At 39.1% G+C, this 15,998-nt stretch overlaps 1 protein-coding gene across 2 annotated transcripts in view; it reads right to left on the reverse strand.

Moving 5' to 3' along the window:
• Positions 1 to 15,998, reverse strand: part of gdpd4a (glycerophosphodiester phosphodiesterase domain containing 4a) — a 46,190-nt gene that overhangs the window by 20,054 nt on the left and 10,138 nt on the right. For both annotated transcript variants that reach the window (XM_023295970.3, XM_023295969.3), the window contains exons 2-6: positions 8,422 to 8,648; positions 3,241 to 3,346; positions 2,674 to 2,777; positions 1,455 to 1,548; positions 73 to 132 (exon numbers count right to left, since the gene is read on the reverse strand). In XM_023295970.3, the coding sequence (XP_023151738.2) occupies positions 73 to 132; positions 1,455 to 1,548; positions 2,674 to 2,777; positions 3,241 to 3,346; positions 8,422 to 8,483 (426 nt within the window). In that variant the 5' untranslated portion in view covers positions 8,484 to 8,648. The remainder of the gene's footprint in view (positions 1 to 72; positions 133 to 1,454; positions 1,549 to 2,673; positions 2,778 to 3,240; positions 3,347 to 8,421; positions 8,649 to 15,998) is intronic.

Consider the following 15,998-nt stretch of genomic DNA (forward strand, 5'->3'; position numbering starts at 1 on the left):
ACACAGCAAGGTGAAACAATGTAACAATAACAGGAGGAAGCATCTTCTAAATCGCTGTGTGATTGTGTTTACCTTGTGGCTCCAGTGAAGGTAGAGCCTCTGACCCTCAGAGAGCAGACACACCGCCAGCACCTCAACAAAGGTTACATATTTATTAGAAATTGTCAGATACAGCTGATTAACACTATTCTATAAGACATTTGCATCTGATGAGACTCTGACATCAAAAATCAAAGTGGTTTCTATTAACTTCAGCATTTCTTGAAACTATACATCATTAAATGGTACTTTATTTTGTAATTACTCCTTATATCTTCATGCCTCAGACTTCAGACATTTAACAGAATTGTAAGATTTGTTATAGATCTCCTCTCTGAGCAGAAAGTAAACTCCAGAGATGCAGAAGTATCCTTCACTTAATCTGTTCCCATTACTTGCATTATATAATGAGTCTTACATAACATTTGTCACCTCAAGCAAGCAGACTAGTTCCTAAATGTCACAGAAAGTGCTGGCAGAGCCAAAGGGCTAATGTGCACTTAATGAAACGCATTGTTTGAAGGACGCAATTTGAGTGAGAAAAAAGTAAGATACACTGGCACTCCAAATAAACACTCAAGTCAGGTTGACAACTTCATCCTACTAATTAACTGTAATCAGAAGAAAAGCAGTAAAGTCAAGCATGATGTGAACTACAGGAGAGCCAGAGGGAAGTGACTCCTCCTAACAAGACATAAGCTCAATTTAAAATGTGACTTTTGAAATTTTAGGGGGTCAAATAAATACTGACAATGTAGTATTTTTGCCACGCATTACTATTTTTCTGTACTCATGCATCGTCATCATGGATCATATGTAAATTTGTGCTATTATTGATGTATGATTCATCCATGAGGGTGATTCGGCACTGATTCACCTTAATAAAGATAGTACTACCAGCATCCTGCTGTTATTTCCATCACAAACAAAGTGTGGCACATCAATATTGTCACTCGCTTTATTTCAAAGATCAGAAAAAAAATTACATTTCTTGATGCCAACAAACATTAAGTGTTTGCACTTGTAATCCATGCAATAATAGTAGAATCTAATCTAATCTGATCTAAAACAAAACAGAGGAACAAACCAAACTCTGTGTGGTTCTGAAAGCAAGAGCCAGCAGCTGTTTAGGTTTTTTTTAATAGGAAAATGATAAATAAAAGCATGAATCAAGCTGTTTATAGAAGCTGATGTCTTTGACCACAAAATAGTTCAAAAAGTGAGTTCCCCTGAAAGCCATGGTATATTTCACACACTGAGGTCTCCAGCTGTAATCGTATGGCAAATGTTTGTCATCAACACAAAAGATTTCTCAACATTTCCAGAGATTTGAAACTGAAAAGCACACAATCGCACCCCTGAGTGTAGAACTTGTGTTTTTTTGCTGCGATTTTGTTGATTCGTTGAAATCTTACCAATAGTAGGGCAATGTATGTGAAGAGAGCAGCAGCAACGACCAGCAGGACCAGAGACCAAGGAAACCAGAAACCAAGGGTCCCAAAATTAAACCTGAAGAGGAATAAGAAACACAGTCACATACAGAGTGCAAAATCCACATTAAAATCAAGACATCAGCAGCATATAAGCACTACTGAAGCATCTGAAGTGTTCAAACAGCACCGACTAGACCTCTGTTTGACTGTTTCCATGAGAACCAGCTGTCTGTCAGCAGCAGCAGCATCTTCTGAATGACTGCAAGGAGAGCAACATGCCATGCTGTCGTTACCAGACTGACTGATATCAGAAAGTACAGAATAAAACTGTTTTCAAAGAGTAGAAACAAAGCCAAATGTGTTCTTATTTGTTAATTCACTGATTTCCCTTCCCTTTCCATCATAGAAGGTAACAGGGCTCTGCCAGCTCATCTCATTTCACTAATTTCAGCGTCCTGATCTCCTCCGTCCTCCTGCCTGTGACCCAGAATATCAATCCTGATGCACCATCACAAAGGACGTCTCAGTTCCTATAATGCATCTTGATTAGAGAGGATTTACTAGACAGCTGGAGGAATTATTAGTGAGGATGCACAGTTGTAGCCTGAATGCGTCCTCTATGAAGTATTTTTTGCAGCTGAAACACAGCTATGTGTCTCCTACACAAAGCTGGAATATATAAACCATGTCGGGATCGGGAGCAGCACTGACAACTGTGTGCATATTATGTATCACTCAATCACAATAAATGTCACTCTTAATTTGTACAGCGCTATTTGGTGTACCACGACTCTTTCATATTTCACCATGCGGGGGGGGAAATAAAAGAATAACGCATGTATGACATCTGTACATTCACATCATATTCTGCAGTAAATAAATAGAAGTAATCATAAACTCTGTTCTGCTCATGTGATAAATCATAAAAGACAGTAGTAGGTTATAACAAAACAATGGACAGGTGATACAGATGCACCACACGTCATATTTAATTATTTTAAACTCATAGCTCCAAGGCAATTCTATGAGTCGAACAAATGACCAACATCAAAAACACTCCTAAACATACTGTCTGTGGAAACTCATTACTTTGTTTTACATCTTGTTTGTCCACCCCATGATGAGGACAAAAACACATGACAAATTAAACCAACTCCACAACATACAGCACATAACTCAGTGTGTGCTCTATGAGACCCACCAGTCAAAGTCGTTGTAGTCATTCTGGGCTTCACTCCAGAAATACAGGAAGAGAAAACTCAGGAAGAAGGTGAGGATCAGGAGGCCAAAACTGCCACATTCCACCTGTAAAACACACAGAAGTCATGTTTTACTCAACAAAACAAACCAACTCTACCCAAAGAAAGCAAGCTCACTAATTTATATGGAAACTTGCACTCTGATTACTTTTAATGAAAAAGGCAAAGCGCATGTTTATAGAGTTTAGATTTAATGAAACTTTGGCCGACCAAAGGTTACAGGTTTAAAGTGAATTTAAGGTTCAAAGTGATGAATAAGATTTATGGTCATCATTAGAGCAGAAACTCCGCTAGGTAATCATGTTACCGAACGCATATGGAAGCAGTATAGTATATTTTGATACAAGCTGACACAGTACATATACATGCAGATACTTTTTCATAGAAACCGTAGTTACTGACTGTTGGAGTCAGCAGTTCGGACTGAGGGAATCAATACTCTCTGCATGATCAGCAAAGTAAGCAAGCACCACGCGCTGCTTATAGCTGGTGCTGGTCGGAGTGTTTACCTTGCTGCAGCAGCACTCTCCAGGCTGAGCCCGGGCTCTCTGGTATCGTCTCCATTGGCAACCGTAGAGGCCGGCCAGGCAGGAGACAAACGGCTGGTGTTCATACCTGGTACAGTCAATTAGAGAATAAGTAATGAGGCAGTTATCTGAAGACAGCATTCACATATTCATGGTTCAGAAGACACCACAATAAGGCAATGAAGACTGGACATCTTAGAGATTTTAAAAGAGAAAGTATTCTTGAGAATAACAGCTTTATGGAATTATACTGGACGAGGCTGTTTTATTAGAGCACAGTGTGGAGTTAATGCCCTTTGGAGTATGATAACAGGTTTTATCTTGAATCTGACTCCATGCCGATAAAATACACAGATTTACTAAGCCCTACAGCTGACAAATTTCATGTCCAACCGTTTATCTCTTTTGCAGGATAATGATCCTGAACATCTACAAAAAATGATTTCAGCACTTTTTGGTGTCGCCCAGTCAGAACTCAGACTTTAACCTTCACAAAAGGCCTCCTAAAACATGGCTGAACTGAAGCCGTCAACAAAAAACTACAGACCTCAACTCAAATCTTTGGGTTGTAGTCATTTTTACCTTTAGAGATAAATATATCATTCTAAATACATTTGATAAGGGATGAAAAGCATTCATGTTTAATAACCAGCTTTGTTACTAGACTCAGAGCTACAGAACCTCAACATTAAACTGTGTTTTATAACTGTACAGTACTTGCACCAACAGGTCACAGAAATAGCCCAGTTTAGATGATGCATTCAGGCTATCTTGGTGCAGAAAGAAGCTGTGTGACTCATCCATCTGTTCAGATAGAGTGTAGGTCGTCATACCCCAGAACATACAGTTCTCCACGAAAACAGTTCACGGCTCAGTTTGTACATCATCCAGGACATTGTGTGGAAATGCATAACAGTACTGAGTGTTTCGGTTTTGTTTGAAATCTAATTTTCTGTTATAAAACAGATATTATACCACACCACAATACATCAAGATATTGCCAGAAGATCTCAAAGCTTGTCACGGTGGGCGGGGCAGCATTTCCATTCCTCATTTCAAGCGAAAGCCAGGGGGGTTTCAATCCTTGTTGACCAAAGCATCCCTTTTGTGCATCACAATGTTATATCAGATACCAACGGCTGTTTTATCATTGTCTCAGGGAAGTTATATAACACAAAGATGGTGCTTGTCAATGTTTATCCTCCAAATGTAGACGATGTGGGCTTTTTTGAATGCTTCTTTGCTTCTCTCCCGGATCTGAGCTCATACTCGCTTATACTTGGGGGGGATTTTAACTGCTGGTTAGATCCTGTGCTGGATCGTTCCTCTCTCAACCCAGACTCAGTTAGTAGGTCTGCCCTGCTCATTCAATCCTTTCTGTCTGATTTTGGTGTCTCTGATGTGTGGCGTTTCCTTCATCCAAACAAGAGAGAGTATTCCTTTTTTTTGCACGTCCACCATACTTTCACTAGGATTGACTACTTTCTCATTGACAATGAATGATACCACTGGTGCATTCTTGTGCTTACCAGGGCATAGTGATATCAGATCATGCTCCTGTTGTACCATCTCTGGCGCTACGTGACCTTCCTCAAATTAAAAAACACTGGCGTTTTAATTCAACTCTCCTGTCAGACAATGACTTTGTGAAATGCATGGAAGAACATATATCCTTTTTCTTTCAGACAAATATCTCCCCAGATACATCTAGTCTAGTAGTCTAGGATGCTCTTAAGGCATACCTTAGGGGACAAATTATTTCCTACACTGCAAATCTGAAAAAAAAGGCCCACAAAGAACGATTAGAATTAGCTGAACAAATTAAGGAAATAGACAAACAATATGCTTAAGCTAAAAACCCAGACTTATACAAAATGCGAGTGGAGCTTCAAACCAAATTTGATTTGGCCTCAACTCATCACATTGAATGCCAACTTTTGAGAAGTAAGAGTTTGTTTTATATCCACAGTGAAAAATCGGGGAAATTACTAGCTAACCAGCTGAGAGGATTCAAAGCAAAGGGGCATATTACGAATATTAAAATGGAGGATGGTAACGTCACTTCAGATTACGCAAAGATCAATGACACATTCAGGAACTACTAATCTCAACTTTACACCTCTGAATCCTCGAACAGTACTATATTAATGGATAATTTTTTGAACCAGTTAAATATTCCCACGCTCTCCCTCTACATTAAAATGAGATTAGACGAGAGGAGATAGATGGATATTGCTATTTCCTCGTTGCAGTCAGGAAAATCTCCAGGCCCCGACGGGTTTCCAGTGGATTTTTTGAAGGCATTTTCCTCACTAGTCTCTCCACAGCTAAGCACAGTGCTGTCTGACTCATTCAAACAGGACAAGCTTCCAACATCATTTTATGAAGCATGTATCATTCTTATTGCAAAAAAAGACAAGGATCCGATAGAGTGCTCTTCATATAGGCCAATCTCATTATTAAATGTTGATGTTAAAGTTTTGGCTGAAGTTCTAGCCCGAAGATTGGAGAATATCTTACCGTCTGTTATATCTGAAGACCAAACGGGCTTTGTCAAAAATCGATACGCTTATTTTAACATTCGTCGGCTATTTGATATTTTGTATCTCCCCTCTGGTGTGGCTCCTGAATGCATCCTTTCTCTAGACGCAGAGAAAGCGTTCGACCGGATAGAGTGGGCGTATTTATTCGTGACTTCAAAAAAATTTGGCTTCGGCCCGAATTTTCTCACCTGGATCAAATTATTATATTCAAGCCCCACTGCTGCGGTCCTTACAAACTCTCAGCTGTCACAACCCTTTAACCTCCATCGGGGAACCCGACAAGGGTGTCCTTTAAGCCCTCTACTATTCGACTTGGCCATAGAACCATTGGCATTAGCAATCCGCAGGTGCAAGAATATCTCTGGCATATGGAGGAATGGAGTGGAACATAAGGTGGCCTTATATGCAGATGACCTGTTGAGTTTTATCTCATGTCCAGATACCTCCCTACCCACCATGTCGTCTTTACTGAAAGATTTTGGCCAGTTCTCGGGTTACAAATTAAATTTAAATAAATCTGAACTTTTTCCTGTCAGTAAGGGGACGCCGGTATCGGACTATTCCAACTTCCCTTTTAGGATTGTGGAAAATAAATAGCACCATTAAAACTGCATGGGAGCAAGATCTGTATCTAACCTTGTCTGAGGGCATGTGGGACACCATTTTTAAGTTGGTTAACTCAACTTCTCTTTGCACCCGACACTGCTTGTTGCAATTCAAAGTTGTACACAGGACCCATATATCCAAATCAAAATTGGCTCGTTATTACCCAGATGTAGATCCCTGCTGCGACAAATGTAAGCAAGAGGAGGCTTCACTTATTCACATGTTTTGGAGTTGTCCTAGTTTGCAGAAATACTGGAGGGAAGTCTTCCAAACTCTATCCGTAATTGTCAGCTTGGACCTGGAACCCGACCCTCTGATTGCTCTTTTTGGCACCACAGATGATATCGATGTGCGCCTGACCCCTGCTAAATGCCGAACTCTGTCCTTTGCCTCTCTCCTGGCCAGACATGCAATATTGCTGAGGTGGAGGGATGCTGTCCCGCCCACTCACGCTTAGTGGTTGAGAGATGTTATGTCTTGCTTAAACCTTGAAAAAATACACTACTCAATTTGTAACTCCAAAGAAAAGTTTCAAAAAGTGTGGGGACCTTTTCTGGAATACTTCCATAACCTTCAAACTAGCTAGAGACTGGACCTCTTACTCACACCTTGTTCCTTGTTTTTTATGTCAGCAACACCAAGTGTATAAATCAGTTCCCTCTTTGATGCCTCCTTTTGGTCAATGTGTGGGTTCATAATTTATACATATATTTATTTCTTTACTTTATTTCACTTTATTTATTAACTATTATTATTATTTTATTTATTTCTTACCTCTTTAGATTGGAACCTGACATCCAGCTGTTATTTGTATCTCTCCAGGAATTATGTACAAGTGACTTATTTGTCCTGTTGATCATTCTATGTCAAAGTCTGGCTTGGAAATGATGGGTGGGCTGGGTGGGTTAGATAAGGTTTTTGTTTTGGGATGTGTTTTTACTGTCTCCCTACTGTGCATGGACAGGACTATGTTTCTTGTCTTGAGCTGACTGTGTATTTTATAAACTCCCTGTCACTACTATACATCTGTACCATATAATTGTGGAAAAATTCAATAAAAATATCTTTGAGAAAAAAGATCTCAAAGCTTTACCAACTCAAATGTAAATTAACTAGAATGGTGTGCAAAATGTTATTTGATTTTGTGACAGATGGCAAATAGTCACTCCGCATTCGTGCAGATGATCATCCATTTTAAATAACACTTACTAACAGGAATGCCATCTTCAGAACAGTGTGAATGTATATAAACACTGATAATAACCACACAACTCGATAACTTCTGCAAAAGTTTTCACAGGATCCAATAACACAAGCAAAGCCATTCATTGTGACAGTGGGAAAATGGCTTTGAATGGTAATGTACATAATTTAGACTGTGTGTTAGAAGATTTTTCTTCTTTACATTAAGTGTGAGTCTTGTTGTGGAAAAACGCCATGATTCATATTACCTAAAATAAGAAAATTAACACACTGTTGGATTGATGGTAAATTTAATATTGTATACAATATGGAGGATAAGTTGGGGAAGAGACCTCACTCCTCACTCCCCCAAACAAGAATAACAGCTTCTTTATAACATGAAAGTAAATATAACCTCTTTTCCTATTGGTTCTTTGTGAACACGTTGTATCTTACAGTTTTCTATACCACATAAAAGTTCTAATAATACAGAACAGCGTGCTAGAGATGTGACTAGACAAACTCATCTCCTTAGAAGAACCTGTGGCCTCAGTTACATTTAATAAACTGATCAAGGAGCCTCTTCAGACTGAAACTCTGTGAGAACGTGAGAAGAACTGAGATCTCTAGTTTTGATGTGTAACGATCCATCTCACAGTACTACAAGCAGAAGTCAACCTGTAACTCTGAACGTGATTCAATATATAAGCAACTGAACAGAAGGTTAAGAGATGACTGGAATAAAATATGAAAAATGAAGAGCTTATAGCTACTTTCACCATCACAGTATGGTCACTGCCTGGTAGTGATGGTGGTGTGTGTTGTTATGTACCTTTGCAGCAGCTGCCGCCGCACCACCTTTAGCTTCCCCAGCTTCAGTCTGGTCACGGGCATCGACTCACCCACAGCCCGGCATCACAGAGTCAGAGAGACCGAGAGAGAGAGGGAGAGAGGGAGGGAGGGAGGGAGGAAAGAGAGGGAGGAAGAATAAGTGACAGGAGAGAGAGAGAGAATGGAGGAGAAAGAAGCAGAACTCTTGTCCACCAAAGTTATCTTCACCTAGAGGGAGAGAAGAAAGTTTGAATCAATTTAAAGAGTATTTATAGATAAACTAGACTCAGCAGGTCTCTCTGTGTGTGTGTGTGTGTGTGTGTGTGTGTGTGTGTGTGTGTGTGTGTGTGTGTGTGTGTGTGTGTGTGTGTGTGTGTGTGTGTGTGTGTGTGTGTGTGTGTGTGTCCTGGTTTTACTCCCGTGTCCTGCTTAAAGTAACCCAGAAGATATAGATGCTTTCACAGAAATACACACTGACCTATATTTGATATTTTGAAACTTTATGCTCAACATGTGTGATTCTACAGTATATGAATCTGCTCAGGTGATTTATGACACACACAGGACTACCTGTCCCATACGATCTTTGTTTATACTCATATATCACTCCATATCCAGAGCTGTCTGACTCCAGACTGACTCCAGGAACGCTATAATTAGAGCAGTCAGTAAAGCAACTTAACTGACCCAAGAGCAAGTCAGCCAACAAACCAGGCAGTTGTCCTGCCAGCAGCAAAGTCTCCACACTAGAGCTGAACAAGTTTCTGATTGACTGATTGACCAATAGCACATGAGAAACCATTATGATTGTGTATTAGTCACTAATCTTACAGGTAAGAATATTACCCAGATAAAAAAAAGTGATTCCGAGTTGTTTTTAACTGGTATTTTAAATTTACAAAGAAAATGACTAATCAACTTTTCCAGAAAATACGTAGAGATTGATAATGAAAGTTGTCACTGATTGCACAGAAACATTTAACTGCAACATCACTATATCGAATTTGATATGCTGCTGTTTTGATGGTGGTGATTTCAAAATGTGCTTGTTCTTTTTCTGTTGCTGTAATTTAAACATTTTCATATGATTCACACAAATTAACCTTCTCCTTGGAAGTAGGCTAAACCAGAAATGACAACTAGTGCTAGTAAATTCTGCTATTTTCAGGTCCGAACAGGCTATTAAGTGCATTTCTAATTGATTTCTGTCATTTGTCCAAGAAAGTATTTAGGTTGTTTTCTTCAAGCTGTCTCCAACATCTCAACAACCACCCCAGATCGCCTTAATAATAACAGTTATGCAACAGCTCTACATGCACTGCTCCACTGAACTAAATACCAAAGAGAACAACAATCAGTTGGCAAACTGGTGAAACAGACGATTAATCAATCAGCCGATACGTCAGCCAATTAGTCAGCTCTCTCAGGGTACTCTCTCTCAGTACCTGGAACAAGTACACCCTGACATCCTATCAAGATAATCATCAGCTCAATAAACTCTGAAGTCTGCAAAAATTGTCATCTACGAAACAAATAAAATGTAAAATTAACTTGACTTAGAATATTCAAATTGCTTGTTTTGCAGAATCCATAGAATTTCTCAATCTTCACATCTGAGATATTGGAACAAGATCATTTTTGTCATTTTGCTTTATGAACAGTTTTAAACAGTTAACTACTTATTAAGACTGTTGCCGATAATATTTTTTAATTTACTGAATAACAATATCAATTGCTTCAGTTTTGAAATGAAAATTTCACTTTATCCTAAATGACAGAATAGACCCAGTAAACCTCTGACCTTGGATCCTGATGTGTTATAGACCCAAATAGGTGGCCTAAATCTACTAGACAGCAGCTTTTAACAGCATGCCTGAGTTAAGAACAAAGAGGTCAGCCTCGTAGCTTAGCACCCACTCTGCATTATAAACGCCCTACTGACCACAGGGTGAAATGGTTTAGTTCAGGATGTATAGTTTCAATACTGACAAGCAGATCAGTGATGCTAGAATTGTTTCCCAATCCTGGTATTACTCCACCCAGCATGAGCACTGGGTGTATTAAACGGGATATAGATGTTAGGGAACAGACGGTCAGTACACTGGAAATGTACAACGTTAATCCTAAACACAGCGACCGTGTGTCTCCAGTGCATGAAGGCTGAATAACGGTTTCTAGGTGATTAAAAACACAACATCATGCTGCTACAAAAACAGTTTATGATATGAATTTTTACACTGCTAAATGACAGATTAACGTTGTTTCTGTGCACACACACACACACTGCCAGCTTTTGAATTTAGCTTTTGGGTCACCTTACAAAAAGAGGGACAAATGAAATACATTTATTAATTACTTGAAATCCTGATGCCATCACATGCTTTCCCATTCTCAGTGTTAGACCAGAAGCACTGTAGAGATGGTCGGAAAGTTGAGCATAATGTCTTATCCGAAGACCAACAAATTATTGACGGCATATGTGGATCTACAAAAGTTTTTTTTACAAGGCTAGGGATAATTAATTGCAGACATTCAGAGCTCCCATGTGGTTTGAGCACATTACCGCCATTGACTTTTCATGCTTCCTCATCATCTAACTCACTTATAACAATTACTATTACTTAATTTCTCTTTCCATCCCACGTATTATTTGTAATTTCCCTTTGAATTAATTGTAATCATAACTGTAACTGCCTTTTCTCTTATTAAGTAGCTACTTTGCATGAAGACTTCAGGGATAATCACAGCAGTTTGTTTTTTATTTTCTAAATGGATTTGTTTCTGGAGCAGGTAAAACAACTGTAGATTATTCTAAAAACAGAGGACGTGTAGCGTGAAACATTCAACTGAATAACCTTCATTTTAACGTGGCTCATATATTTAATAGAAAATCAAGTTGGAAATTCATGAAGTACGATCAATTTTCAGGCATTAGCAATGTGAAATCATGTACAGGATATCAAAATCATATAACACACATTCTTATGCAAACATACAACCTCAGCATTAGGTTTTGAAAAACTTACTAGTTTATACTATATAGGAGCCCATAGTTTGAGTCAAATCTATGTAACTGTATATAATTACATTACATGATATTATGGTATATAATCAATACCTATTTAAATTGTATTTTAACTAATTGTATTTAAATGGATTCAATAGCAATTTTCCACACCCTGTACAGTTCATCTTTGTTCACTTTATTTCTATTTTTCTCTGTGACTGAAGTCAGCCACCAGACGACCGAGTTGATTCAACCAGCCGAGTTATCACACGGCTGCCATGGCAACTGTGACATCAGATCTGTGGTTATTACTGCTGCGAAAAGGATGACGGGAGGTGGGGTAAACAAGAAAGGACCGGATGGACCGATAAAGGGGGAGATTGACGAAATGACGGGTAAAAGCGCGAGGGAGAAATTACGATCAGGCGTCATCAAAGCTGTGATGCACGAGACACAAAGACACACAGATTCTGCCCTCGGCTCAACACGTACTGAGGGGCAAGTGCAGTTTAAGGTCCCCATACAGTTCCATAAAGTAATAGGAGATATAAGATGCATAGAGAAATAAATTCACAAAAAAGAAAATGACATAAAGTGAGTGAAATCAGCACCCACATGCTGACATTCAAGTAAAAAGTGAAATAGCGGATGTCTATTGTGATGGAAATTTCTAGTGAAAATTAATGACAGCCTGCAGACAAGTCTAATGTAGGACTATGAAATGGATTTAAGAAAATGGAAGGAATGACCAGAGGACAAGGAAGCTGGTGAGAAATAAAACCAATTAAAAGTCATATGAAAAAGGTGTTGAAAAGCACATGTGATACAATAAAGATTTTAGGTGCACTAGGAGGTAAAAGATACAAAAGTAAGAGACAAATGCGAGTTCAAGATAAAGTAATTGAGTTCACAGTATTATTCAGTGGCAATAAAGTGACTTTGATGTTTTACTGGACAGGAAGTAAGTCTGACCACTGACCAATAAAAGGCCACCACTTTTTCATTCAAACAGAACATTTGCATTCACTTGCTTTTTAGCATGTTTTACAAGAAGAAAAAAAGCTTTAATGTTTTCCAGAGGTAGAAAAGTACTGATAAAACATACTGATAAAAGCAAATTGCAACAAAGTGAAAGGGAAACAAATTTTGTGAACAAATATTGCCATATTACTAGGTATGTGAGGTAAAGTTACAAACATATACAGCAAAATTATGCTTTATGTGTTCATTACATTTCTTTTTTTCTGAAAATGGTTTTGGCACTTGTCTGGAGAGAATTAGTTTATTAAGATAATCTGAAGTGTCTGGACAAACCAACTGCTAGTATGCAAATAACAGTAAGTTGACTGAAACAGAAATGAATAAGCTTTTTTTTTAATCTTCACTACCTTTGAATGGAAACTTTGCTGAAGTTATTAGACTGGTTAACGACAACTGTTAAGTTTCTCTTTCTTGTCACCTTTGTGTCTCACTTGTTTTTGTGTTCTAACTGTAGAGAAATATGTGCTTCACTCTGCTAAACATACAAAAGAAGCTATATTAAGAAACAGAGGCTTAAAAAGTATTTTAATTTATTGAAATATACTCGTAAAAGTGGTAATAACAGTCGAACATCACATATAGTCCTTTTAAAGCATTACTGTTTGTGCTTATTTATGATATATTGATTACTACTATTTTATTTTGAAGTGTTCACATCTTTCAGCTTCTTCTGACCATTCAAATCGTCGAGCACATCATGCGACACTAAAAGTGACCTCAGAGAAAGTTGTTTGGTAATTCAGGATTGTGACAGGTGTGTTTTGTCAGTGAACAGATGCACAGAAGGAATATTTACTCCCTCACAGGTCAGCACAGACTGTTACTCTGAGCACAGCAGGGACACTTTACCAGCATTTACTAATGTTTGCTTCATAATGTTCAAAAACCTGGGCAGCAATTTTACATTTGCTTTGAGTTGAAGTTATCAGAGTTACATATTTCTGCTTTGAAGCCAATTCTGTGCCTCCATTGTGTTCTATGGCAATTATTGCAGCTACTCTAAATGCCTCCGTTCATCGTCTTTCTATGGGCTTATACAACACAACCAATAAGTACTTTACTAACTCCAGTGTCTCTCAACTCACCAACCTGCCAGACATTCCTGACACCTGATGAAAATGTTTCTGATCTCCTGTCAGTAGCACTGTAGCTTTTAAACTCCTTAATAAACTCTGGGTGTGACCTTAAAGTGGGTCAGACATATGACAGGACCAGTGACACACTTAAAGGATTCTCTGAGCTCCTGAGATAACAGCATGGTGCATTTCTCAAATTTAGGTTGAGAAAGTTGCTGACCATGAAATGAGGGCACAGACAAAGAAAGCACAGAGGAAGGTAGGAAAGGAGAAACAGAGGAGAGGACAGGTTGTTGGTGACCTAAGCTTCTTAAGATGCCACAGAGGATTCTGAGTATTTCTGTCAATTTCTGCATCAATGCTTTCACTTTCAGTCCATTTATTTTCCCTACGTCACTGTGTCTCTCGACATACCTTTTCTTCCATCCTCTCTCCCCTTCCACCTGTCCATCTGTCACTGTTCCCCTTCCTGTCTCTGGACACTGGCCAGTACTTCAGCACCTTCACATCAAACTGCCTGACTGAGACGACACTCGCACTTCAGAGAGAGCCAGAGTCAACTAAGGTCACCTGCTCACACACTTTCCTATTTATATATGTGTATATTTATAGAGAACCGCATGCATTAAATCAACAGTGACATGAAAATGTTCTACAGTCAGCTAAAACAGTTCATTTACTCCGGAGGTCAAACATAAGCCTGCAAACCTGTCAGCTATTCTGAGAGTACCAACTTATCGATTCCCTACTTACAGGCATTAACAAAATACCACTCAGTGTTCAGAGACTCAACAGTTTGTCACCTTCCACAGTGATTGTGGGCTGCAACCTAATCCAACATGCATTATTCCTGTCACACTAAATGACTTCCTTTGTTTAATGATATAATGAGACAGTAGTTCATGATGTGGAGAGAAAAAGATGACCATCAACATGTCATAACTTGTGGCTGTGCTAGACTACACTGGCAGAGACTAGTGATGCTCGTTTTTGTAAAAATCATGATTATTTTAATCAACACAATTACTTACAGGCTTGGACATATTTAATTATTCTTAAACGGGGGGGGGGGGGGGGGTTGGCCTCTGTCCATAGTAGCAGCTGAGGAGCAGAAAGAGGTCACCTGTTTAACCAGGTGAGCTACCAGGGGACTCCTTTAGAAATATTTCTGAAACTTTTAAAAATGACTTATTTTATCAACAGTAGATTTCCTTGTATTTTAAATATATTCCACATGAAAAACAAATTAAAAATAAGTGCAAAAAGTAAAAACATAAATCTGCAATGGATTTAGCACCTAATTCTTCAAAAATATATGAGATAGAAGAAGGGAGACATGATCTGGTCACACCTCAACAGCCCTCCACACCAGCCAAAGCTGACTATCCGAGACAACCAGTGTTGTATAGCGCTACAATATCGCCACGTCTAAGCAGGATGCTGACTTTGAGGCGTCGAGTCATAACCCCACAGATGGAAGCTCCACACCACTGGGTCCTTAGCCAAGCACATACACCAAACATCCAGCCTGCAGTTCCCCTTTTACTGAGCAGGATTAGCGCTGGACAGCACATCATCAGTAGGGTAAAACTGACCTGTCTCATGATAGTTTATGTTCTCTGTTAGTAATAGACTATCTAACAAGAAAAGGGTGCACTGGATTCACAACACAAGAAAAAGTAAGAGCATCACTGTGAAATGGAAAGCAGCACAATGACGGTTTTATCTTGATTATCTCAGTGTGATAATCACAAGAGGCCAAAATCATAATTGAAAGTAAAATCCTCCTTGGGGACATGATTGAAAATGACATCAACACCTAGGTACGTCTACAGTTCAGGCGGTGGGGGAAACATAATGCAGAGTCCCTCAGGCTGGGAGCCAACAGCTGGAACCACTGCAGCACCACAGCAGCAACATGACGCAGGTAAGAGTCAGTGTTTGACACAGCGTCAGACAAGCAGCACTGCTCTCATCCCACTGACAGAAGGCCAGCTGGGAACCCTGCCATATGTGGCTCTTTCTGAGGGACTCTGCATAGCCCCAAACAACAGTGTACACACTAATTAAGTACCGGAGCTCTTTACGGCTATATATACACAGGAATACACACCTGAACGTCACTGGCATGGTGCTGCACCAACAAAAGAAACATGGCTGCTGTCATAGCGGTGAGGTTGTCACCGTGACGCCCTTGACAACATCTCCAGTGCATGTCAGGTTTTATTACATCTATAACATGGAGGGATTAAAGGATGAGCACTGGAATCACACCATTACTGACTGTAGTGAGCATCCCTTCCCACAAACACAGTGCAGTGTTGTACAAAAAGCTCAAACAATCCAGCTGTCAGAAAATATAACCAAGTGTATGTCCGAGAAGACCATTTTAAGCATGTGTTTACGTATAATTAATAGATACGGTATAATAACTTAATTATTTAGGAGAGTGAA

Source organism: Amphiprion ocellaris, chromosome 7, assembly GCF_022539595.1.
Source record: "Amphiprion ocellaris isolate individual 3 ecotype Okinawa chromosome 7, ASM2253959v1, whole genome shotgun sequence".
Classification (NCBI taxonomy): Eukaryota; Metazoa; Chordata; class Actinopteri; family Pomacentridae; genus Amphiprion; species Amphiprion ocellaris.